At 47.4% G+C, this 27826-nt stretch overlaps 1 protein-coding gene across 7 annotated transcripts in view; it reads right to left on the bottom strand.

Moving 5' to 3' along the window:
• The window catches only part of AIPL1 (AIP like 1 HSP90 co-chaperone), a 150997-nt gene that overhangs the window by 39663 nt on the left and 83508 nt on the right, over positions 1–27826 (bottom strand). For 6 of the 7 annotated variants that reach the window (XM_077480460.1, XM_077480465.1, XM_077480467.1 and 3 more), the window contains 2 exons: positions 26679–26855; positions 15009–15150 (listed from right to left, as the gene is read on the bottom strand). In XM_077480460.1, the coding sequence (XP_077336586.1) occupies positions 15009–15150; positions 26679–26855 (319 nt within the window). Of the gene's footprint in view, positions 1–133; positions 248–15008; positions 15151–26678; positions 26856–27826 lie in introns of those variants that run through there. The other variant, XM_077480464.1, reaches the window with a different exon arrangement.

Raw genomic sequence — 27826 nt, 5'->3', positions numbered from 1 at the left:
TGCTCACACAGACACAGTTGGAGGGGGATTTACTAAGACTGAAGCACACTGAATCTGGAGCTGTGCATGTCAACCAGCAAGCTTCTACCTTTTTTTATTTTTAGACAAAGCGTAAAGAAGAACTATAGTCACAATACTTCTCATCTTCAAAGATCCGATGCCTGCAAGGGGTCATTTGCAAGCATTGCCATCTTCTGCGTGCTGGTCTTCGGCAGTCTTGATTGACTGATGTGGAATGACATAACTCCTGCACACAGGGACCATGCTGGCAATGTAAATTGAGCTACGCATACACAACCCAGTATATATGACACACAAGACTTAAAGCAGGCAAGTAGGGTTTTTTTTTTAATTAAAGGGATATTGTACAATTAAACATAAAAAGTTTAGACTATACATACACTTTGGGGTCTATTTATGAATATTTTCATGCAATATTCACATAATATCGTGCAGAAATATGCATGATTCTTGGGAGAACGTTATGCAACTCTTGAATAAATACATTGATAAAAAGACTCCTTTGGCCCTGGTTCACATCAATGCGATTTGACACGTCAAATCGCATGCCAAATCGGCGGCAAGCTCCAGAATCAGTGTGTGACGCCGCCTTTGCGGAGCGGCACCAATTCTCAAAAGTAGTTTCTGTACTACTTTTGGTGATTTTTGGGTGTGATTTACATTGACATCTGTGCAGAAACCCACACAGATGTCTCTGAAATCACACCCAAAGTCGGGACTGACATGTTAAATTCGCACGATTTAATTCCCACAGTCAGTGTGAACCAGGGCTCAAAGTGGTTGCTAAACTCTGTTACACCACTAGTACCTACAGCTAAGCCTATAACAAGGCTTACCTGTAGGCACTGTAAATATCTCCTAAACTTGCACAGTTTAGGAGATATTCACTATATATGCTGCTGCCGATGTCATCGATGCATGCGCACTGAAGAGATTGGCCTGCTGGTGCCGTTTCTTCAGTACCAATGGAGTGACTGGTGACACCTGCGCACATGCGTGGGAGTGATGTCACAGCGGTTTTGGCAAATCACAGCGCCGAAGCCTGCAAACCCTGAAGTATTTCCGGTGAAAGATGTTGGCTAGGGATGAGCTTCGAGTTCGAGTCGAACTCATGTTCTACTCGAACATTGCCTGTTCGCCTGTTCAGCGAACAGTGAACAATTTGGGCTGTTCGCAGCAAATTCGAAAAGCCGGAACACCCTATACAAGTCTATGGGAGAAATCTAAAGTGCTAATTTTAAAGGGTAATATGCAGATTACTGTCCTAAAAAGTGTTTGGGGACCCGGGTCCTGCCCCAGGGGACATGGATCAATGCAAAAAAAAGTTTTAAAAACGGCCGTTTTTTCAGGAGCAGTGATTTTAATAATGATTAAAGTGAAACAATAAAAGTGTAATATTCCTTTAAATTTCGTAGCTGGGGGGTATCTATAGTATGCCTGTGAAGGGTCGCATGTTTCTGGTGCTTAGAACTGTCGCTGCACAAAGTGTCATTTGTGCAGGAAAAAAAGTCCTTTAAAATCACTTGCGGCTAAATTGTCGGGTCTCCGTAATACAGAGAACACTCAATGAGTGTTCTCTGTATTAGCCGACAATTCATTCATTCATTGATAAAAAAAAAAAAAAAAAAAAAAAAGCGTGGGGGTTCCCCTAAATTCAATTACCAGGCCCTTCAGGTCTGACATGGATATTAAGGGGAACCTCGTGTCAAATTTTAAAAAAAAATTGACGTGGGGGTCCCCCCAAATATCCATACCAGACCCTTCAGGTCTGATATGGATATTATGGGGAACCCCGCATCAAATTAAAAAAAAAAAATTGACGTGGGGGTCCCCCTAAAAATCCATATCAGACCCTTTATCCGAGCACGCAACCTGGCAGGCCGCAGGAAAAGAGGGGGGGGGACGAGAGAGCGGCCCCCCCTCCCTCCTGAACCGTACCAGGCCACATACCCTCAACATTGGGAGGATGCTTTGGGGGTCTGTGACCCCTCAAAGCACCTTGTCCCCATGTTGATAAGGACAAGGGCCTCATCCTCACAACCCTGGCCGTTGGTTGTGAGGGTCTGCAGGCGGGGGGCTTATCAGAATCTGGAAGCCCCCTTTAACAAGGGGACCCCCAGATCCCGCCCCCCCCCCTGTTTGAAATGGTAAGGGGGTACAAAAGTACCCCTACCATTTCACAAAGAAAGTGTCAAAATGGTTAAATAAGACAAACACACTTTTGAAAAATTCCTTTATTAAAAATGAAAAAAAAAAAAAAAAAAGATTCCAGCGGTGCTAATCCACTCTTGCTATCCAGCGACGGATCTCCGGGGTCCAGCGATGGATGATCATATCCAGCGACGGGGGAATCTCTCAGTCCAGCGCTGTCCATACATCGTTCTTCTGTCTCCTCTCCGGAGACACTGCAGAGAGCACAGCGCTGACGTTTAACGGAAACCTGCGTTACATCAGAGGGGGCGGGGTCACCCACACGTCACTGGGGAACCCCTGGCTTCCCTCTGCAGCGTCAGAGGGGCGGGGTCAGGTGACGAGTGGCCCCGCCCTCCCAATATAAGAAAAGTCAGCGCTGTGCTCTCTGCAGTGTCTCCGGAGAGGAGACAGAAGAAGGATGTATGGACAGCGCTGGACTGAGAGATTCCCCCGTCGCTGGATATGATCATCCATCGCTGGACCCCGGAGATCCGTCGCTGGATAGCAAGAGTGGATTAGCACCGCTGAAATCTTTTTTTTTTTTTTTTTTCATTTTTAATAAAGGAATTTTTCAAAAGTGTGTTTGTCTTATTTAACCATTTTGACACTTTCTTTGTGAAATGGTAGGGGTACTTTTGTACCCCCTTACCATTTCAAACAGGGGGGGGGGCCGGGATCTGGGGGTCCCCTTGTTAAAGGGGGCTTCCAGATTCTGATAAGCCCCCCGCCCGCAGACCCTCACAACCAACGGCCAGGGTTGTGAGGATGAGGCCCTTGTCCTTATCAACATGGGGACAAGGTGCTTTGAGGGGTCACAGACCCCCAAAGCATCCTCCCAATGTTGAGGGTATGTGGCCTGGTACGGTTCAGGAGGGAGGGGGGGGGCGCTCTCTCGTCCCCCCCTCTTTTCCTGCGGCCTGCCAGGTTGCGTGCTCGGATAAAGGGTCTGATATGGATTTTTAGGGGGACCCCCACGTCAATTTTTTTTTTAAATTTGATGCGGGGTTCCCCCAATATCCATATCAGACCTGAAGGGTCTGGTATGGATATTTGGGGGGACCCCCACGTCAATTTTTTTTTTTAATTTGACACGGGGTTCCCCTTAATATCCATGTCAGACCTGAAGGGCCTGGTAATTGAATTTAGGGGAACCCCCACGCTTTTTTTTTTTTTTTTTTTTTTAATCAATGAATGAATGAATTGTCGGCTAATACAGAGAACACTCATTGAGTGTTCTCTGTATTACGGAGAGCCGACAATTTAGCCGCAAGTGATTTTAAAAGACTTTTTTTCCTGCACAAATGACACTTTGTGCAGCGACAGTTCTAAGCACCAGAAACATGCGCCCCTTCACAGGCATACTATAGATACCCCCCAGCTACGAAATTTAAAGGAATATTACACTTTTATTGTTTCACTTTAATCATTATTAAAATCACTGCTCCTGAAAAAACGGCCGTTTTTAAAACTTTTTTTTGCATTGATCCATGTCCCCTGGGACAGGACCCGGGTCCCCAAACACTTTTTAGGACAGTAACTTGCATATTACCCTTTAAAATGAGCACTTTAGATTGTGAACGTTCGAGTCCCATAGACTTTAATAGGGTTCTAAAGTTCACACGAAGTTTAGGTCTGTTCGCAGGTTCTGGTGCGAACCGAACAGGGGGGTGTTCGGCTCATCCCTAATGTTGGCTATGGTAGCTGAGTGCGGGCAGCACTGCAGAGCATCGTCCTAAGATGCATACTAGCTCATTATGCCTTTGTCTTGCAGGTTTTTTTTTTTTACAACCTCTTTAAGTCTATATTTTTAATAAGCACTAATAATACTAGCATATGCAAGGATAATAATTACTACTAAATGTAAAACAATAAACTCTGAAAAGTTCATATTTAAAATACATATGTACATTTAAAATTGAGAATGATAGGGAAATGATGAAAACAAATACAGTATCTCACAAAAGTGAGTACACCCCTCACATTTTTAAAAATATTTTATTATATCTTTTCATGTGACAACACTGAAGAAATTACACTTTGCTACAATGTAAAGTAGTGAGTGTACAGCTTCTATAACAGTGTAAATTTGCTGTCCCCTCAAAATAACTCAACAGTTGCGTTACACAACACACAGTTGAGTTACACACAAGGCACCCTGCCTTTGGCCAATTATGGCTGTCACTGAGGAGTGTACTGTGATTTGCCAAAGCATGCAGATCAGGTGTATGCTTTGGCCAATCATCATACAGAAATGCACTACGATCTTGCAGTGCATTATAGGGAACTCTAATTTTCTGCGAACACCCCATAAAATTTGCTGTTCAGCGAACGAGTGAACACCTGATGTTCGAGTCGAACTTACGTTTGACTTGAACTCGAAGTTCAGAGCTGGTGGATGTTAGAGACCTTGCGTTTTTCCACCTTCTGTTTGAGGATGCCACACAGATGCTCAATAGGGTTTAGGTCTGGAGACATGCTTGGCCAGTCCATCACCTTTACCCTCAGCTTCTTTAGCAAGGCAGTGGTCGTCTTGGAGGTGTGTTTGGGGCTGTTATCATGTTGGAATACTGTCAAAGGTGAGTTACTGCGCTGTCTGTTAGGGATGAGCCGAACACCCCCGGTTCGGTTCGCACCAGAACTTGCGAACGACCCCCGCGTTCGGTACGAACGTTAGAACCCCATTGAAGTCTATGGGACTCGAACGTTCGAATTGGAAAGTGCTAATTTTAACGGCTAATATGCAAGATAGTGTGCTAAAAAGGGTTTGGCGACCTGCCTCCTGCCTCAGGGGACATGGGTCACTGCAAAAAAAAGTTTTAAAAACTACCGTTTTGGCGGGAGCAGTGATTTTAATGACGATTAAAGTGAAAAAAAAAAAGTGAAATATTCCTTTAAATATGGTGCCTGGGGGGTGTCTATAGTATGCCTGTGAAGTGCCACGTGTTTCCCGTGTTTAGAACAGTCCCTGCACAAAATGACATTAAACGGAAATAACACCATTTAAAACTGCTTGCGGTTTTAATGTTATATCTGGTTCCTGCAATATGGTTGAAAATCATTCAGAAAAATGGCATGGGTAGCCCTCCCTGCCCATTACCAGCCTATTTGGGTCTTGTACACATATTAAGGGGAACCCCGTACCCATATTAAAAAAAGGAAATGCGTGTGGCCCCCAGGCCCTATATACTCAGAACAGCAGTATACAGGCGGTGCAAACAAGACAGGGACTGTGTAGGTTTGTTGTGTTAAGTTGAATCTGTTTGTCATTTTCAACCGGTACATTTTTAAAGTGTAGCTCCAGTCAAAAAAAATATCTTTAAGCTTTTTGGAAAACATAGGGAAGGGTTATCACCCCTGTATAATTTTGTTTTGTCGTCCATCTTTTTTCATCTCACTTGCTGCTGTCTCCTTGCGTTTGCAAGTAGAAGATGTTTGTAAGTTGGATGTTTGAAAGTAGGGGCCTGCCCTATATTATAGCGGTATGTACTGGGTACAGAGCACGCAGACAGCACGCACTATCTCCTAACACTACTGACTGCAAGCTCTATTATTAACCACTTGTTAGCCCAATGTTTGCATAAAGTGAAAGATGAAGTTATGCTGAGTAAATAGATATCAAACATGTCACTCTTCAAAATTGCACATGCCCGTGGAATGGCGCCAAACGTCGCTACTTAAAAAATCCCCATAGGCGACGCTTTAAATATTTTTTTACTGGTTACATGTTTTGAGTTGCAGAGGAGGTCTAGGACTAGAATTATTGCTCTCGCTCTAACATTCTCGGCGATACCTCACATGTGTGGCACATGCGAGCACATGGGGACATGGGCGCTTTAATTTTTATTTTATTTTTTTATTGTTCATTTTACTTTATTTTAGTTTGACATTTTTTTTCCCAAAAATATATTTTTGATCACTTTTATTCCTATTACAAGAAATGTAAACATCCCTTGTAATAGGAATATGGGATGACAGGTCCTCTTTACAGTGAAATCTGGGGGGTCAATATGACCCCACATCTCACCTCTAGGCTGGGAAGCCTGAAATAAAAAATTAAAAAAAAGATTCTGGCTTTGATCGTACTGGCGAGTTGGTAGAAGCACCAGAGGGCGGTGAGGGGTGGGGGGCGTCTATGGCTGGGTACTTCAGGGTATCACCGAGTATGGCTGGGTATCTCTGAGTATGGCTGGGTATGGCAATTTATGGCAGGGTATTACAGAGTATTGGCGGGGTATTGGCGGGGTACTACAGAGTAATAGCAGGGTACTGCAGAGTATTGGGGGTACTGCAGAGTAATGGCGGGTACTGCAGAGTATTGGGGGGTACTGCAGAGTAATGGGGGTTACTGCAGAGTAATGGGGGGTACTGCAGAGTAATGGCGGGGTACTGCAGAGTAATGGCAGGGTACTGCAGAGTATTGGGGGGTACTGCAGAGTAATGGGGGTTACTGCAGAGTAATGGGGGGTACTGAAGAGTAATGGCAGGGTACTGCAGAGTAATGGCAGGGTACTGCACTGCAGAGTAATGGCAGGGTACTGCACTGCAGAGTAATGGCGGGGTACTGCACTGCAGAGTAATGGCGGGGTACTGCACTGCAGAGTAATGGCGGGGTACTGCAGAGTAATGGCGGGGTACTGCAGAGTAATGGCAGGGTACTGCACTGCAGAGTAATGGCGGGGTACTGCACTGCAGAGTAATGGCGGGGTACTGCAGAGTAATGGCGGGGTACTGCAGAGTAATGGCAGGGTACTGCAGAGTATGCACTGGTATTGCAGAGTATTGGCAGGGAATTGAGGGGTTAAATTCGGTGAGCAGCGATGTGGGCACTGCAGATGCAGCCCACATCGCTGCTGACACCGATCTCTTTCCCCTCCGCTGTACCGATCGGTACAGAAAGGGGAGGGAGGAACAGGCGTCATAACATGACGCCGGTTTGTTTCCAAGTGATCACTCCGTCATTTGACGGAGCAATCACGTGGTAAACGGCCGCTATGAGCGGCCGTTTACCGTGATGCGCCGGGTCCTATGGACCCGGCGGTCACGGATGCTCTCGAGTGCGCACACCTCGGGGCACGCGAGAGCAGAATTCTGGGAGGCCGTTAATTAACGGCCTCTCTGAGTTAAACAACCGCCCTGAAGCCGTTAATCGGCAATGGGCAGTTGTTAAGTGGTTAAAGCTAGATCACTAGCTATATAGGTGAGGTGAATATAGTAGTGTATACTGCAGTCAGGGCACAGACAACAACCACTACACAGCAGCAAGATAGGAAATCAGCCAAAAACGATTGGTGTGTACTGTGTTGAAGGTACACAGAACACCCACTGCTTCAGATGCAAAGTAACACACTACAGGAGGCCGCCTTAAAGGCGGCCTTATATAGTGTGGGGCGTGCACTACACAGTCTGAGCTATGATTGGCCACAGGCAGGATGCCTGTGGCCAATCATGGCTCTCCTCGCTGCCGGCGCTGCGATTGGCCAAGCATGCGGGGTCACAGTGCATGCTTGGCCAATCATCGGACAGCAATGCACTGCGCCAACGCAGTGCATTGTGGTCCGCGCGCGCGTCACTCGAATTTTGACGCGAACGGCCAAAACGTTCGGAATTCGCCGAACGCACGAACAGCCAATGTTCGAGTCGAACGTACGTTCGACTCGAACACGAAGCTCATCCCTACTGTCTGTAAACCACTCCACATTGATGAGTGGAGTGATAAAAAATAAATAATGAACTGCTGCAACTTCAATGTGAGATACGCACAAATAATTCAACTGTAATAAAAGAAGCTGCGCTGAAATAATAATGAATAGAAAATATATAGTGTATAGTGACGTATATCATCTGTAGCAGATGACATTTGTCACATGCATTGTAAATTTAGTTTTTGGCCTCAGGACAATAAAGGTTCTGAGGGTTAATTATTGTAGGTAGGCCTAACACCAGTCTGGCCAGGCTGTGTTAAGAAGTTCTGCCTGGTCATGTGAATGGTGAGGTGCACATGACAGGCCAGAACCAAGTCTGGTTGGATGTTTTGGTATCGGCCCTCTCGGAGCCAATCAGCGGGAATGCTGGGGCCCGCTGAGGAGTCTGGGAGGGGGTACTTAAACAGGTGTGGGTCACTTGTTCAGGGTTCTGGAGTTGTTCGTGAGACCCGTGTGGTCTGTTCTGGTTCCAGGACCGGGGTAGCCCTGTGAGGGTGTTTGACATCCCGCAACATGTTCCTGTCAGTGTCCCCTGATAGACCTGTCGGGTCTGGGGAAGGGATCCGTTTGTTCCCGAGTCTCGGAACCTGCTGGTCCGAGGCCCTGTAACTGAGGGAGGATTCACAGTGTCCGCGTGTGCTCTTGGCTTGCAGCTCGTGGAAGTGACCAGGGGAGGACTCTTCGGAGGAGGGCCATCAACTGGCATCCTGAGAAGTGCCTGGTTACTGAGTTGGGAAGGACATTGACGAATTCACAATTTTACAGTACCATAAAGGAAGCGTGAAACGTTCCAGGTACGGTTGAAAAAAGGTTCCTGTATACCCTTGGTTGATTGTTCAAGTTTTGAGTCAACGTGCTGACTGCCATGATCTCTGGCTAGAGATTTGTTCAGCCTTGAAGTACCCAGCTGCGAGTGGCTACTCTCTGGGTGGAAAATAGAGACTTTGCTAAGCCTGCAGTTCTGAGTTCTTCACCCGTGCCCTCTGTTCCCTAAGAGACTGTGTTTGTGAAAGTTCTACTGCAAAATAAACCTTTTTGAAAGGACTTCATCTGTGTCAGTGTACAAGTCGTTGGGTATCAACCCTGGGAACCCCTAGACATGGAGGAGCAGGCCAGGAGAAGGTAACCAGTAAGCCCATTAAGTCAAGGCCGCCCTACAACGGGTTATGGCCACTACACATCTATCTCGCATCAGAATCTGTGAGGGCTACAAACCTTCCCAATATAAAAAGAATGATGCAATACCAAAAATTTGTAACAAAATCAAGACATAAATATGTGAATCACACAAAATCACAAAGGACTAGAGTAGCATATGAGTGTCCATATCACTCTGTAGTAGCTATGAAGGAAAGTGTTCCACAACATGCACAATTTGAAGAAACGGTTCATATGGAAGTTCCTCAACCGACTCATCCACAGTGCTGTATAACAAAAACACCCAAGAATATGTGACAGGATATATTAGGAAAATTCCTAAACCTTAAAACACGCTGCCGCTTACCAGCTGGATAGATCTCTTTTTTAGGGAGGTAGCATTCGCTTGTGGCATATACCCCAGACCCGGGTCTCTGTGCCTAGCGGCAGGATGCCCCAGATCCTCTACTCTAGGTGTCATTGCTGTTATCATCAGTCAATGTTTCCCCATGTAAGGATAAAAAGGGCTTCCATGGTGTAATTCCAAACACAATTCTAAAAACAAATTAAATTAAAAGACAAGGTAACACTTACAATTTGTTGTAGTAAAAATAGTGTGTAAATACATTCGAGCTGGCCGGCTCTTGATAACTGCCGCAGGACAATGTCATCTGTAATAAAATGGCGTAGGGAGGAGCGGCGTGCTGACGTCACCACGAACAACACAAAGTCCCGGAAGGAATGGGCAGTTTTCGAGAGCTTTATTTTGGGAAGGTTTGTAGCCCTCACAGATTCTGATGCAAGATAGATGATATATGCCCCTATACACTATATCTTTTCTGTTCATTATTATTTCAGCGCAGCTTATTTTATTACATGTTGGAATACTGCCCTGTGACTCAGTCTCCGAAGGGAGGGGATCATGTTTTGCTTCAGGATGTCACAGTACATGTTGGCATTCCTGGTTCCCTCAACGAACTGTAGCTTCCCAGTTCTGGTAGCACTCATGCAGCCCCAGACCATGAAGCTCCCACCACCATGCTTGGCTGTAGGCAAGACACACTTGTCTTTGTACTCCTCACCTGGTTGCCGCCACACACGCTTGAGACCATCTGAACCAAATACGTTTATTTTAGTCTCATTAGACCACAGGACATGGTTTCAGTAACCCATGTCCTTAGTCTGCTTGTCTTCAGCACACTGTTTGTGGGCTTTCTTGTGCATCATCTTTAGAAAAGACTTCCTTCTGGGAACAACAGCCATGCAGACCAATTTGATGCAGTGTGCAGTGTATGGTCTGCGCACTGACAGGTTTAGCCCCCCACACCCCACACCCCTTCAACCTCTGCAGCAATGCTGGCAGCACTCATATGTCTATTTCCCAAAGACAACCTCTGGATATGATGCTGAGCACGCGCAGTAAACTTCTTTGGTCGACCATGACGAGGCCTGTTCTGAGTTGAACCTGTCCTGTTAAACCTCTGTATGGTCTTGGCCACCGTGCTGCATCTCAGTTTCAGGGTCTTGGCAATCTTCTTATAGCCTAGGCCAGGGGTCTCAAACTGGTGGCCCTCCAGCTGTTGCGAAACTACAAGTCCCATCATGCCTCTGCCTGTGGGAGTCATGCTTGTAACCGTCAGCCTTGCAATGCCTCATGGGACTTGTAGTTTTGCAACAGCTGGAGGGCCACCAGTTTTAGACCCCTGGCCTAGGCCATATTTATGTGGAGCAACAATTCTTTTTTCAGATCCTCAGAGAGTTCTTTGCCATGAGGTGCCATGCTGAACTTCCATTGACCAGTATGAGAGAGAGAGAGCGATAATACCAAATTTAAAACACCTGTGCCACATCCACACCTGAGACCTTGTAACATTAACGAGTCACATAACACCGGAGAGGGAATATGGTAATTGGACCCAATTTGGACATTTTCACTTAGGGGTGTACTCACTTTTTGTTGCCAGCAGTTTAGACATTGATGGCTGTGTGTTGAATTATTTTGCAGGGACAGCAAATTTATGCTGTTATACAAGCTGTACACTCACTATGTGCTAAAACAGCACTTGCAAAAAAAAAAAAAACCTTAAATATTAGTAAAAAAAAAATATGTGATAATGTCAATAAATATAAAGTGCTCAGTCCCAATAATATTAGTAATGAAATCCACAGTGAGGATCTATATAATGTGACAAAAAGTCCATTCAATATGCTATACAAATTGCGCTGTGTCATTACACCAAACAATTATCCCCTGGTGCTGCTGTGTCCCCACGTGCTCAAGTGAAGGGCCACACTTACCAGATGTTGTTGACCCATTTGTTATAGAAAAAAAAGTTCAATCACGCTGGAGATTGAGAAACACTGGCATAGAGGAACCAATCTCACAATTTTCCTCCTGCAGCTGCTGAATGCCTGCAAGAGGGAGAGGAGGAGAAGCGGGGAAAATGGAGAGATCGATTCCTTTATATGCAGTCACCCCCACAGCTTCCCCCTATGCAGTTTTTTTCTGTTGCCCCCTGTGTGCTCTCCAGCCCCTCAGTGCTTTTTCACCCCCCCCCCCCCCGCCCCCAGTCGTCCCTACATCTCTGCAGGGTTCTCCCCTCTCCCGCCGGCTGCTGCTGGGGATCTGTCAGGATAAAGCCTTTTCTGAAAGGAGAGTCAGTGATCGGTACAGATCACTGACTCTGTCTATTCATAACTGAAACATAGGAAACTGTGTGAATGGGACATCTGGTGTCCCCAGCGGAGCCAAAGTCCTTACATCTGGTTCCCCAGTGAAGACTCTCCTTACCTATGGTCAGAGGCGGCTCTCTAATTAGGCAAAGTAGGCGGTGGCCTATGGCCTCGCCCTCCCAGGGGCCTCGTGGACCTCCTAGTTTGCCTAAAGAGCCTCCTTTGGCTATCCTCATACATCAGTCCAAGGTCCAATCAGCAGAGGTTTGTGCCACCTCATTCAGAGTACAGTCCAGTCAGTCTGCCTCCTTTCTGCTCAGAAACACCCTGCCCCACCAGGGCACTGCCCAGTCTCCAATCCTGTTAAGAAAACTCCTGTCAGAACACTGGTAGACACACACACACACACACACAGACCGTCAACTGCCCTGCCACCCCGCCCCACCCCACCCTGCCAGCAAATCATGTCCCTCCATTCAGCCAATATCTTGCAAGGGCACAGCTAGCACCTCAGCACAGGATTGCAGAGTTCACCCTCCTTCCAGGGAGGGGCTTCCATGGTGGAGGCAGAGCCAATTCCAGTACGCTGTGTGCAGCCTACTGACTGAGCTGTGAGGGGACAGAGCCTTGCTATGTGTGAGGTACATGGGCGGCGGGGGGGTGTATGTGACTGGAGGGGTGCATGTGACTGAGGGGGTGGTACATGTGACTGGGGGGTGATATATATGACTAGGGTGGTATATGTGACTGGGGGGGTGGTACATGTGACTGGGGGGGTGGTACATGTGACTGGGGGGTGGTACATGTGACTGGGGGGTGGTTCATGTGACTGGGGGGGTGGTACATGTGACTGGGGGGTGGTACATGTGACTGGGGGGTGGTGCATGTGACTGGGGGGTGTGGTACATGTGACTGAGGGGGTGGTATATATGACTAGGGTGGTACATGTGACTGGAGGGGTGGTACATGTGACTGGGGGGGTGGTACATGTGACTGGGGGGTGGTACATGTGACTGGGGGGTGGTTCATGTGACTGGGGGGGTGGTACATGTGACTGGGGGGTGGTACATGTGACTGGGGGGGTGGTGCATGTGACTGGGGGGTGTGGTACATGTGACTGAGGGGGTGGTATATATGACTAGGGTGGTACATGTGACTGGAGGGGTGGTACATGTGACTGGGGGGGTGGTACATGTGACTGGGGGGTGGTGCATGTGACTGGGGGGTGCGGTACATGTGACTGAGGGGGTGGTATATATGACTGAGGGGGTGGTAGATATGACTAGGGTGGTACATGTGACTGGGGGGTGGTACATGTGACTGGGGGGTGGTACATGTGACTGGGGGGGGGGGGGTACATGTGACTAGGGGGTGGTACATGTGACTGGGGGGTGGTACATGTGACTGGGGGGTGGTGCATGTGACTGGGGGGGTGCGGTACATGTGACTGAGGGGGTGGTATATATGACTAGGGTGGTACATGTGACTGGGGGGATACATGTGAATGGGGAGTTCAGAGCACTGACAACAGCGCACAGTACTAAGTATTAATTCAAATTAATTGCATATATTAAGAGCCCTGGTGTCAGTGTGCTCTATCTCACTGCTGGTGTCAGTGTGCTCTCAGTACTGGTGTCAGTGTGCTCTATCTCAGCGCTGGTGTCAGTGTGCTCTCAGTACTGGTGTCAGTGTGCGCTCAGTGCTGGTGTGATAGAGCACACTGACATCAGTACTCTTAATATATGCAATTCATTTTTATTGCTTCAATTATTTTTTTCCTCATTTTAGAGGTGAGTGGGGCCTCACGTCTAGGTTATGCCTAAGGCCTCACAAAGCCTAGAGCCGCCTCTGCCTATGGTGTCCCCAGCAGGGCCCCAGTCCTTACATCTGGTGTCCCCAGCAGAGACCAAGTCCTTACATCTGGTGTCCCCAACAGAGCCCCCGGTCCTTACATCTGGTTTCCCCAGCAGAGCTCCGGTCCTTACATCTGGTGTCCCCAGCAGAGCCCCAGTCCTTATATCTGGTGTCCCCAGCAGTGGAGCCCCGATCCTTACATCTGGTGTCCCCAGCAGTGGAGCTCCTCCTTACATCTGGTGTCCCCGGAAGCGGAGCTCTTACTTACAGTTAGTGTCCCCAGCAGTGGAGACCCTCCTTATATATGGTGTCCCCGGAAGTGGAGCCCCTACTTACATCTAGTGTCCCCAACAACAGAGCCCCTCTTTACATCTGGTGTCCCTGGCAGCGGGGCCCCAGTCCTTACATTTGGTGTTTCTGGCAGTGGCGCCCCTCCTTACATCTGATTCCCTGGCAACCGAGCCCCTCCTTACATCTGGTGTCCCCGGAAGCGGAGCCCTTACTTACATCTAGTGTCCCCAGCAGTGGAGACCCTTCCTTACTTCTGGTGTCCCCAGAAGTGGTGCCCCTACTTACAGCCAGTGTACCCAGCAACAGAGCCCCTCTTTACATCTGGTGTCCCTGGCAGCGGGGCCCCTCCTTTCATCTGGTGTCCCTGGCAGCGGAGCCCCTCCTTACATCTGGTGTCCCCGGAAGCGGAGCCCTTACTTACAGTTATTGTCCCCAGCAGCGGAGACCCTCCTTACATCTGGTGTCCCCGGAAGTGGAGCCCCTACTTACATCTAGTGTCCCCAGCAACAGAGCCCCTCTTTACATCTGGTGTCCCTGGCAGTGGAGCCCCAGTCCTTACATCTGGTGTTTCTGGCAGTGGCGCCCCTCCTTACATCTGATGTCCCCGGCAACAGAGTCCCTCCTTAAATCTGGTGTCCCTGGAAGAGGAGTCCCTACTTACATATAGTGTCGCCAGCAGCAGAGCCCCTCCTTACATCTGGTTTCCCGGCCAAGACTCAAACCATTAATGGGCAGTCTGAATGTACCAAGTTGGGTACAGCCAGCCTGCTGGATTTGCTTCAGATTATCGCAAGTGGATGCCAAAGCCACTAGGGATGATCACTGACTTTTCCCGCTGGGACGGCTTCCCCATGTTGCCGTAAATAAATTCACACAGTCTATGGGCTGCCTTAGTCATTTGGAGTTTTGTTGTTTGCATATACATTCAATTAATATATTTATTGATATGATTAAAGGAGCAGGGATAATAGAGATTGCAGATCTAACATTGCTTTCTCACCGGTGTGCTGGATTAAACCACTGGCTGAACAGACTTAAAATTCTTTTGATGGTTAAAACAATTTACATGTATCATCACATACTGTATTGACCTGTTTGTCTCTGTTTTACGACTACGTGACTGTACTATGAATATACCTGGGTGGTGTTGGATCAGGTCAGTTGTTTGTTCCAGCACTTCATAAAATTCCTCCATGCGGAGCAGGCACTGACAATAGTTCAGAACCAATGTGTTAATCATCTTTTCCAGTTTCATCCAAGGTACCTCCCATGGCTTTTCCTAAAGGCAAAAATCAGTATATCAAATATGCTACCAGACTGAATAAAACTCTGGCCTGCTAGAGTTTTGTCTGTTCAAGAATTTTGATCTTCTCTGCATTTAGTTAAAACTTTTGAAGCTTTTCTAAGAGGCCTGATAATTTCAGTGGTGCTAATTAGGGATGAGCTTAAGGTTCAGGTTGAACATGAGTTCGACAAGAACCAGGCCTGTTTGCAGTTTGGTGAACAGGTGAAGAAAATGGCCATATTTGGACACTTTTCCCAAAGGAACACCTGACTGTAAATAAGGCCACCACCACTAAACAACAGATCCCTGCCAACTTCTGTGTGTAAACAAAGAGGCCAACCATTCTGGGAAACACCACTGACCAAATATGGCGATTACTATTTTTGGTCAATGACACCACCCAGAATCCCTGACCTGTTTGTTTACAAATAGAAGCTGGAGAGGATCTGTCATTTAGTGGTGGCAGTCTGACTTACAGCCATGGATTTCTGTGGACAATGTGTCCAAATATGGCCATTTTCTTCACCTGTTCACCAAACTGCAAACAGGCTGGGCTCTGGTCAAACTCAAGTTCAACCTGAACCTTAAGCTTATCCCTACTACCACAAAATGTTAAATTCCTGGTTGACTACAATGTTTACATAGAGGAGATGTCTGGGCAGTGGGTAATCATCAATTACATGGATGTACACCACTGACATAGAATTTACATCAGAAGACATTTCTTTTATTTTTCTAAAAAAGTACTTTTTATTAACTTTTTGACTTTTTCTGGAATGAGTAACAAGGTTTACTAATGTACCCCATACTTATTCACCTGAGAGGGTGGAAATCCAGGATCCCCCTTAATCTACTAAATATGCTAACTGTGTATTTAATTATTTGTTTAAACTTCTGTTTTAACCCTAAATGTATACACATAGTGGTCTATTTATAAAAAATTTAAGTGGTTGTAAAGCACTATCTTAATGCATTCTATGCATTAAGATAAAAATCCTTCTGTGTGCAACAGCCCCCCTCAGCCCCCCTAATACTTACCTGAGCCCCATCTTTGTCTAGCGATGTCCACGAGTGTATTGGCCGTATGAGACTCTCCCTTCTGATTGGCTGAGACACAGCAGCGGTGCCAGTGGCTCTTGCTGCTGCCAATCAAAGTCAGTTAGCCAATCAGGAGAGAGAGGGGCAGGGCTGAACCGCAGTTCCGTGTCTGAATGGACACAGGGAGCTGCAGCTCATGTTGGGTGACTCCATAGCAAGCTGCTTGCTGTGGGGGCACTCAAAAAGAGGGAGGGACCAGGAGCACAGAAGAGGGACCTGAGAAGAGAAGGATCTGGGCTGCTCTGTACAAATCCACTGCAACAGAGCAGGTAATTATAATGTTTGTTATTTTTATATATAAAAATAAACAAGACTTTACAATGAGTTTAATTGGACGAATGTCACAGACATTCATGCATGCCCAACAAATTGTGGCTGTAATTTATGTAATGGATTACTGTAATTCCTATATCGACAGTGCAAGCTAGTGGTTAGAATGCTGTATAATTTTCTGAAATATTTCTAATATACTGCAATTTGGCCACTAGATGGAGCTGATAATCATAGGAATTAATCTGCTACAGCAGGGATATGCAATTAGCGGACCTCCAGCTGTTGCAGAACTACAAATCCCATGAGGCATAGGGAGACTCGTGACAGCCACAAGCATGACACTCAGAGACAGAGGCATGATGGGACTTGTAGTTTTGCAACAGCTGGAGGTCCGCTAATTCCATATCCCTGTGCTACAGCGTGTGCTTCCTTCAGACCCGGATGATCACAGAACAGGGTAAATTGCCAATCACAGTGGGCCCTTTACCACGTGATCAGCTGTCAGCCAATGACAGCTGATCAGGAAGTAAACAGAAGTCGGTTATTGGCTTTTTTTTCTCCTCATGATCAGCTTGAGGAGAAAAGAATAAAGCCAGTAAATGGCTTCTGTTACAGGGATGTTGGCCCTGATCTGTGCCACCTATCAGTGCCCACAAGTGCTGCTAATCAGTGCCCATGAGTTCCGTCTTTTAGTGCCCCCCAGTGCCACCTTTCAGTGCCAACCAGTGCCACCTTTCAGTGCCATCAGTGCTGCCAATCAGTCCCACCTATCAGTGCTTCTAACCAGTGCCCAATCATTAGTTTCACCTACCAGTGCTGCCTATCAGTGCCCATTAGTGCCCATCAGTGCCACCTATCAGTGCCCATCAGTGCCACCTATCAGTACTCATCAGTGCCGCCTATCAGTGCTCATCAGTGCCGCCTATCAGTGCTCATCGGTGTTGCCTCTCAGTGCCACCTATCAGTGCCCATCATTGAAGCCTCATCATTGCCACCTCAACAGTGGCCATCGGCGTAGCCTATCAGTGCCCATCAGTGTAGCTTCATCAGCGCACATCAATGAAGGAGACAAATTACCTGTTTGCAAAATTTTATAACAAACTATATATTTTTTTCAAAATTTTCGCACTTTTCTTTGTTTATCTAGCAAAAAAATAAAAAACACAGAGAAGATTAAATATCACGAAAAGAAGGCTCTATTAGTGTGGAAAAAAAATGATAAAAATGTTGTTTGGGTACAGTGTTGCATGACTGTGCAAGTGTCATTCACAGTGCAACAGCGTTAAAAGCTGAAAATTGGCCTGGACAGAAAGTGCCCAGTAGACAAGTGGTTAAAGACATTACAACTAAAATTCACTGACACTTGCTCAATGATTTTTATAAATAGACCCCATGCTTGTTTATTATGTTAGGATAAAGCACATCAAAAATCACCCATAACTTAACATTTTCGTGTATTGGAACTGTCTACATTGCTTCAAAATAATCAGATTGCACTTTAATGTTTTAAGAACACATTTTGAGAACGTACTTTAATGTTTACCTGGAAGTACAGTATTATTGTTTTTTTATTTTAATTGGTGATTACTTGGCAGCACCGTTCTCTTTCCCATTTGTTGCAATCCTTTTTCCTGGCTATCTCAGGAGGGGGAATGAGTAGGGAGGGAACAGCATGAGGATGATATATGGTAACGTTGGGTGCAGCAGTTATGTGCACGACTCACTGCACAGGTAGAGTCGGTGCTCAGCGCCTGAATGTACTGGAGGTGACTACTGTACCAGATTATTGTACTATTTGGCCATTAAAAGGGCATAAAGGGTGAGATACCTTTTCTGCTCAGCTTTAGTTTTGTTTTGCTTTACATGGTTACTGGTGCATTTCTAGCAATATACCGTATATGTTCCTTGTGACATATAATGCTAAATAAAGAGCAAAAGGGCAAGAAGATCTGAGCTTAATCCACCTTTCTTCTACATACAGTACTGATTATTGGACTGCATTCAGCTAATCATTTGCAATATATATATATATATATATATATATATATATATATATATATATATATATATATATATATATATATATATATATATATATATATATATATCGTATTTATCGGTGTATAACACGCACCCCAACTTTAGGAGGGAATTTAAAAGGAAAAAACTTTTAGGAGGGAAGTTTAAGGAAAAAAACTTACAGTACATTTAACTGCCCATTAATGCAGCCTTGTCAGTCATTTGCAGCCTTCAGTTTAGCCTTTGTAAATCATTTGCAGCCTTGTCAGTCATTTGCAGTCCTGTCAGTGTCTTTTCCATTTAAAAATGGAGCCACCGAGATACACAGCGGATGTCCTGTGTATCTCGGCGGCACTTGGTAGTTCTCGGCGGGTTTCGGTATTTTCCGCCGCACTCGGCCATTCTCGGCTATTTTCGCCCGTTCTTGGCTATTTTTGACCACACTCGGCTGTTCTTGGCGGCTTTCGGCTTCCGAAAGCCGCCAAGAATGGCAGAGTGCGGGCGAAAATACCTGGAAGCCGCAGAGAACGGCAGAAAGGGTTAGAAACAGCAAGGGATTGGTGTGTATGACACGCACCCTTGATTTCCCCTGATTTTAGGGGGAAAACGGTGCTTGTTATACGCCGATAAATACAATATATATATATATATATATATATATATATATATATAATGACTAGGAAGCACTCCACAGGAGTGGCCCCAATCCTATTCTATCCTATTCCTAATCACCTGAGGGCAGAGGCGGCTCTCTAATTAGGCAAATTAGGCAATTGCCTAAGGCCTCGCGCTCAAAGGGGCCTCGCTTGCAGCTGCTTAATTTGCCTAAGAGCCGGCTCTGAGGCTGGCTCACAGAGTACCCATGGTCTGGATGAGACAAAGCCGTGCCTGTAACTCTCTGGCTCCTGTCACGTTTCTAAAAACACGGCCGTGCACGGGCATGGATTATCCTCTCTCCCTCTCTCAGCTCTTTCTGGCGCTCCCGCTCAGTGTACTCCTGCACTTTCAGAAAAAAATCTTACCACAAGGGAGGGGAGGAGGCGGAGCTGCAGCTGAGCTGACAAGTGCTGAGATGGGAGTGAACGGGACGCTGAGAGCTCATAGCGCCGTGATCGGAGATCCCACGAGGAGGGATACAGCGCGAGTTCATTCTGCATGGTGGATGCAGGGTGGTAAGTTGGTGGGGTTGTGCAAGTTTCCGGGAGTTATTACTGTGGTTGAGATGACCCCGGGATGAGAGCAATGTCTGCAGGGAGGTGCGAGGCCAGTTCTGGTGCTGTTTGTGTGCAGCTAGCTTCACTTCCTCACTGCATACCAGTGGTCACTCTCTGCAGTGCTGGAGCAATGCATTAGGGCTTGCACACAACATGCACTTTCAACCCATCTGCAGCCCCCTCCTGCACATACCACCCACCCCCATTCACTACATGCCCCCCTCCTCCACATACCACCCACCCCCATTCACTACATGCCCCCCTCCTTCATACCACCCACCCCGTTCACTCCGTGCCCCCTCCTGCAAATACCACCCACCCCCATTCACTACATGCCCCCCTCCTCCACATACCACCCACCCCCATTCACTACATGCCCCCCTCCTTCATACCACCCACCCGTTCACTCCGTGCCCCCTCCTGCAAATACCATCCACCCCCATTCACTCCGTGCCCCCCTCCTGCACATACCACCCACCCCCATTCACTCCGTGCCCCCTCCTTCATACCACCCATCCCCATTCACTCCGTGCCCCCTCCTGCACATACCACCCACCCCCATTCACTCCGTGCCCCCCTCCTTCATACCACCCATCCCCATTCACTCCGTGCCCCCTACTGCACATACCACCCACCCCCATTCACTCCGTGCCCCCCTCCTGCAAATACCACCCACCCCCATTCACTCCGTGCCCCCTCCTTCATACCACCCATCCCCATTCACTCCGTGCCCCCTCCTGCAAATACCACCCACCCCCATTCACTCCGTGCCCCCCTCCTTCATACCACCCATCCCCATTCACTCCGTGCCCCCTCCTGCACATACCACCCACCCCCATTCACTCCGTGCCCCCCTCCTGCAAATACCACCCACCCCCATTCACTACATGCTCCCCTCCTGCAAATACCACCCACCCCCATTCACTCCGTGCCCCCTCCTGCAAATACCACCCACCCCCATTCACTCCGTGCCCCCTTCTGCACATACCACCCACCCACATTCACTCCATTCCCCCCTCCTTCATACCACCCACCCCCATTTACTCCATGCCCCCTCCTGCACATACCACCTACCCCCATTCACTCCGTGCCCCCCTCCTTCATACCACCCACCCCCATTCACTCCACTCCCCCTTCCTGCACATACCACCCACCCCCATTCACTACATGCCCCCCTCCTTCATACCACCCACCCCGTTCACTCCGTGCCCCCTCCTGCAAATACCACCCACCCCCATTCACTACATGCCCCCCTCCTCCACATACCACCCACCCCCATTCACTACATGCCCCCCTCCTTCATACCACCCACCCCCATTCACTCCGTGCCCCCCTCCTTCATACCACCCATCCCCATTCACTCCGTGCCCCCTCCTGCACATACCACCCACCCCCATTCACTCCGTGCCCCCCTCCTTCATACCACCCATCCCCATTCACTCCGTGCCCCCTCCTGCACATACCACCCACCCCCATTCACTCCGTGCCCCCCTCCTGCAAATACCACCCACCCCCATTCACTACATGCTCCCCTCCTGCAAATACCACCCACCCCCATTCACTCCGTGCCCCCTCCTGCACATACCACCCACCCACATTCACTCCATTCCCCCCTCCTTCATACCACCCACCCCCATTTACTCCATGCCCCCTCCTGCACATACCACCTACCCCCATTCACTCCGTGCCCCCCTCCTTCATACCACCCACCCCCATTCACTCCACTCCCCCTTCCTGCACATACCACCCACCCCCATTCACTCTGTGCCCCCCTCCTGCACATACCACTCACCCTTATTCACTCCATGCCCCCCTCCTTCACATACCACCCACCCCCATTCACTCTGTGCCCCCTGTTGCACATACCACCCAGCCCTAGTCACTCTGTGCCCCCTGTTGCACATACCACCCAGCCCTAGTCACTCTGTGCCCCCTGTTGCACATACCACCCAGCCCTAGTCACTCTGTGCCCCCTGTTGCACATACCACCCAGCCCTAGTCACTCTGTGCCCCCTGTTGCACATACCACCCAGCCCTAGTCACTCTGTGCCCCCTGTTGCACATACCACCCACCCCTAGTCACTCTGTGCCCCCTGTTGCACATACCACCCACCCCTAGTCACTCTGTGCCCCCTGTTGCACATACCACCCACCCCTAGTCACTCTGTGCCCCCTGTTGCACATACCACCCACCCCTAGTCACTCCGTACACCCCTCCTGCACATACCACCCACCCCTAGTCACTCCGTGCACCCCTCCTGCACATACCACCCACTCCCATTCACTCCATGCCCCCCTCCTGCACATACCACCCACCCTCATTCACACCGTGCCCCCCTCCTGAAGATACCACCCACCCCCATTCACTCCGTGCCCCCTTCCTGCACATACCACCCACCCCCATTCACTCCCTGCCCCCCCTCCTGCACATACCACCCACCCCCATTCACTCCATGCCCCCCTCCTGCACATACCACCCACCCTTATTCACTCTGTGCTCCCTGTTGCACATACCACCCACCCCTAGTCACTCTGTGCCCCCTGTTGCACATACCACCCACCCCTAGTCACTCCGTGCACCCCTCCTGCACATACCACCCACCCCTAGTCACTCCGTGCACCCCTCCTGCACATACCACCCACCCCCATTCACTCCGTGCCCCCCTCCTGCACATACCACCCACCCCCATTCACTCCCTGCCCCCCTCCTGCACATACCACCCACCCCCATTCACTCAGTGCCCCCCTCCTGCACATACCAACCACCCCCATTCACTCCGTGCCCCCCTCCTTCACATACCACCCACCACCATTCACTCTGTGCCCCCTCCTGCACATACCACCCACCCCCATTCACTCCGTGCCCCCTCCTACACATACCACCCACCCCTAGTCACTCCGTGCTCCTCTCCTGCACATACCACCCACTCCCATTCACTCCATGCCCCTCTCCTGCACATACCACCCACCCTTATTCACTCCATGCCCCCCTCCTTCACATACGACCCACCCTCATTCACTCTGTGCCCCCTCCTGCAATACCACCCACCCCCATTCACTCTGTGCCCCCTCCTGCAATACCACCCACCCCCATTCACTCTGTGCCCCCTCCTGCACATACCACCCACCCCCATTCACTCTGTGCCCCCTGTTGCACATACCACCCACCCCTAGTCACTCCGTGCTCCTCTCCTGCACATACCACCCACCTCTATACAATCTGTGCCCCTCTCCTGCACAAACTACCCACCGCCACACTACCTTTTCTTTCCTTCCTTTCTTTCTCCTTCCCTGCCAGTCCATTTGCTTGGATTATACAATGGCTATTCCTCAGCATCCAACAGTATCCCCCCCCCCCCATGCCAGCACAAAGCCTTCTCCTTTTTTATCCCTATACAGACCAGAATCTCCCAGTTTCACTCCAGTTCTCCTCTAAGCATCCCTCATCTCCTACCCACTCCCCCCTTTTTACCCCTCCTTCTTCAGGGGCTAAGGAAGGACTCTGAGGCAGAGCATCTTACTACTGCTGCTGCTTTTGGGGGTGGGATGTGTACTGGGCCAATCTTTGCTGACCCTCCTCTCCTATCCATCCCATGTGATTGGCGCAGTACACATCCCACCCACACAAGTAGCAGCAGTAATAAGATGCTCCACCCTGGGGTTCTTCATTAACCCCTGCAAAGAGTGTGAGTAGGGCCTCATGTGTAAATTTTGCCTAAGGCCTCACAAAGCCTAGAGCCGCCTCTGCCTGAGGGATCTCAAGCTGGGCTGTGTGCGTCTATATACGCTCCCCGATCCTTCCTTACAGGATTTGATTGACAACAGGGGAGCCAATAACACAGTGCTGAATCGATATAGGACTAAGGAAAGCATAGAGGGAGGTAGAGGGGGTGAGTTGTTTTTTACTTTAATGCAGGGAATGCATTACAGTACAAAATGTCTTTCCTTTAGAACCTTTTTAAGCCGTGATAGATGATGTTGTAAAGTTAGTCATTGGTCATTAAATCCAGCTTCTCCTATCACAAGTCCTATGGGGTGCTCCCCATTCACTTAATCAGACACATTATTATTATGAGATGCACTCAGGCTTTAAATCTGTATAGATTAGCCGTACTATTCCTCATTGCTATAAATACATTTTCCAGCATCATTTAGCATGTTCTGCAATATTCATCTATTCACCTCTCCAGCTCTATCCCCTGCAGATACTCTGCTCCATAGTCCAGCACTGATCCTGTGGCGCACCATTTAAAGTGGTTCTAAAGCCTTAAGTTTTTTTTTTTACCTTAACCTCCCTAGCGGTAATCCCGATTTCAGTACCACGTGCGGTAACCCCGACCAAGACTCGGGATCGCATCGCTGGATACAGGGAGGACACAGGGAGAGTTACTTACCTTGTCCCCTGGATCCAGCGATGTCCTCCACGCTGTGTGTGTGTGAGCCGTCCTCTGCTCGATTCACACAGTGCCCGAATGCCACCGAGCTCCGTTCCCTGCGACGTTACGACGCACGGGAGTGGAGATCGGCGCCAAATTCAAAAAAGTAAAAACACACAAAACACACACAGTATTGTAATCTTACAGATTACAGTACTGTATAAAAAAAATACACATCCCCTTTGTCCCTAGTGGTCTGTCCAGTGCCCTGCATGCACTTTTATATTATAAATACTGTTTTTTTCTGTCTGGAATTTGGAGATTGTCCATAGCAACCAAAAAGTGTCCCTTAATGTCAAAAGTGGTTTTAGACCAACTAGAAAACAGCGATAATAAATTATAATCACTGTAATGAATAATCAATCGCAGAATTGAGCGATAGCGATTTGTGGGGAAATTTGTCATCAAACACTAAATCTAATGACAGTGACAATTCTGCAAATGAGCAAATTTCAATGTTTTTGGATTTGATTACATTATTGAATAATTTTTATTATTATTTATTATATTATACATTTTATCATACCCGGGATGTTTGCTAGACTCTGGTTTGAACAGATTTAAGAGAGTTATTCCTAAGAATTACAGGACTACAATATAAAACGCCAAATTTCCATGCAAAATAATTGTACCGCTTTCAGCACCTAAAACCAGAACTAATCATAATGCTATGCATTATGGTAAAAAAAACTTCTCTGCTGCAGGATAAGTCCCCCTAAAGCCCCATACACACTATCAGATTTTCTGCTGATTTTTTCCTTCAGATTTACCAAACCATATAATATGAGGTCAAACCTTAGGAGTTTCAATTTGTATGCAATCAGGCAGGCCCTTGCCCTACATGGTTTTGGTAAATCTGAAGACAAAAATCAGCAGAAAATCTGACAGTGTGTATGGGCTCTCGCCACTTTCTCCCTCCTCATCGGGCAGATGCGTCCATAGGTAGAGTTGCTGTCTCTGTCAATGGACGCAGCAGCAAGGCTCGGAAGTGGGCAGCATGAGTTCCCCCATGGGAAGTGGGAGCTGGTGGGGAACCTAAGAAGAGGATGATCTGGGCCACTCTGTGCAATTCGACTGCAAAGAGCAGTTAAGTGTAGAGATGTTTGTTATTTTAAAAAAAATGCTTTATAATCGCATTAACCTTCTTCATGTGAGCCTGGGCTGCCGAAAATGAAAATCAGGTCAGTAAGAATGTGCCATTTCCTGCAGTAGTCAGGACCACCAGACTCCAAAGCAGAAGGAAGGACCCCTAAAGCATTTCTTCAGTTGCTTCCTGGCCTCTGGCCTAGGCCAAAATGATGTCATATATCCATATTTCACCTGGGGGATGAATCATATTTCATGTGGGGGAGGGGTTTTCTCAGGTAAGCACATGGATTCCAGGCTTATAGCTAATAGCAGATGGATTCCAGGAAGTAAATGCTACATGAATAATCTGCCCTTACTTGAGATGGCCATGGCCGGAAATGCTGGGGGGTCTTTTTCACAGTGATTTCTCAACAAAATAAAGCATGGAGACATGGATGGGTGGGTGAGTTTGCTTTGATTGCTAAACATGAAATGAGTAGTATTTTTTAAGTTTATGGTGCTCACTGCTCAGATAAAGTTTAGTTCCTCTTTAACATCAACTTGAGATTATTTTGTGGTTATATTCCCCCATACTAGTCAATGTCTGTATTGCATAGCAAATGCATGACAAACACACTGTTGTCAGACTGGGTTCACACATATGCAAATTGGTTGTAGGTTTTCTCTGCATCCAATTCGCATGACAGGAATGTGTGACCGGCTCTCATTGGAGCCAGTTCATACAGCTCCGAAGCGGCCGCTGTCCACATTTAAGAAGGGTCCTATGCATCCTTGGTTCCGATTCAGGTGCGAATTTAGGCAAAAATTAAGACCTGATTCACACCAGAATCTGAGAATAGGCACGCACGGGACCCCATGCTGTGGGCTGCAGCCGCAGCATGTGTCAACCCAGCCTATTTTATACGTTGTACATTGTATACATTGTATACATTGTTATATATAGTTATACATTGTACACTAGCTCTTAAAATCCAGATCCAGCATTATTTTTTTTTAATGCTTTTTCTATGCCTGTTTAAAAAGAGTTTTCAAAGTGATACCTACCCTCCACACTGCATTGCTGCCCTATGAATTCTCCTCTGATCCTGGTGGCCACTCATCAATGATGCCATTCATTTAACCCACTTACTGTTAGCCTACTGTTATTTACTGTTGCCTCCTCTGGGGGTGCATCCTTACGTGACTTGGACTTGAAGGAGATTGCTGCATAGGATGGCACTCATACCACATAGCGCGGGTACAGTTCTACCCCACAGTGAGGACTGAGGACACCAGGGAAACTATTTGTCAGGTGATTGGCCAAAAGACAGCTGAATTTAAAGTACTGGATGAACTCTAAAACATAATGACTGCAAAATGATACCAAATCAACCGCATATTATAATGAAATTACCTTAGTCTGTATATTTTTTAGACAGATAACGGCTTCTCTGTATTTATTGGTAGCGTCCTCATAGCGTCCAAGTTTAAACAGTCGGTTTCCTTCCCCATGCAGAACTGGGACTGCTTTCAGCTTTTCATCATTACTCAAGGCCCAGGTCTCTCTTTTATACATGCTGGGTGATTCGACCTGCCATTCAAGAAGAGTCTTTTATGAATGAAGGACGGTTGAGATAGATACATACATACATACATACATACATACATACATACATACGTAGAATTTAATCACAGACAGACTAAAGTACAGTTTCTTTCCCAGAGCTGCACCATCCATTACTCCATTTTATATAAACTCCCAAAAATGTTAATGTACCCTGGTGTTTTAGCTTTCATATCTAAATATTGCATTCGTATCTTTTTTTTCTTTTTATTATTATTTTTATTTCTTTGAATACATTTGTATAATTTTCATGGGATATTGCTTATATTTTATAGTTATGTGATGTACAGTATAAATGTATATTGTTGCGTATGTATGTGTGGATATGTACAATATATGCATGTGCTGTATTTATTGCTATTCTCAAAGAGTTATCATGTAATATTTAGTTGTAGATGAAGGATTAGGTAGGTTGGGCACTTAAAGTGGACTTAAAGTGGACTTTCCCTCAAAAGTTAAAGCTTTTGTTAGAGAACGGTTCTTAGAAGGATTGGCACACCTGCAAATGCCCAGCAAAATCAAAGATTGGCACATAGAAATTTGCTGATGCAAATGTGCATGAGTGCACAGGCGCGAACGGTCGGGAGGATCCATGTGCCAGTGCGCACGCAATGCTTGACAGATTCTGGTGCCAAGTAGACTATTTAAAGCCAGCAGTATGATCTTCAGCTCCCCCTGTGTGCACCTGTGTTCCTGTTCTTGTTACTATTGGACTTCCTGTTACCGACCTGACTTCCCTTTGACTAGATTTGTCTCCATCCCTTACTTTGACCCTTGGCTTGTTCCAGTGACCCCGCTTCTGCCTGTTGATCTGTACTTGACCCCTGGCTTGCTCCTCTGACTTTGCTACTGCCTGATTACCAGTGAATGACCCCGGCTGACTCCTGACGCTGCTTGCTGCTTACTCCTGGCTGACTTTCCGTGCATGACTTCTGGCC

This window comes from Lithobates pipiens, unplaced genomic scaffold, assembly GCF_037356315.1.
Source record: "Lithobates pipiens isolate NorthernLeopardFrog02 unplaced genomic scaffold, aLitPip1_a1.2 Scaffold_16, whole genome shotgun sequence".
NCBI classification, from domain to species: domain Eukaryota; kingdom Metazoa; phylum Chordata; class Amphibia; order Anura; family Ranidae; genus Lithobates; species Lithobates pipiens.
The sequence above is the reverse complement of the archived record's forward strand: the minus strand, read 5'-3'. Positions and strand labels throughout refer to the sequence as shown.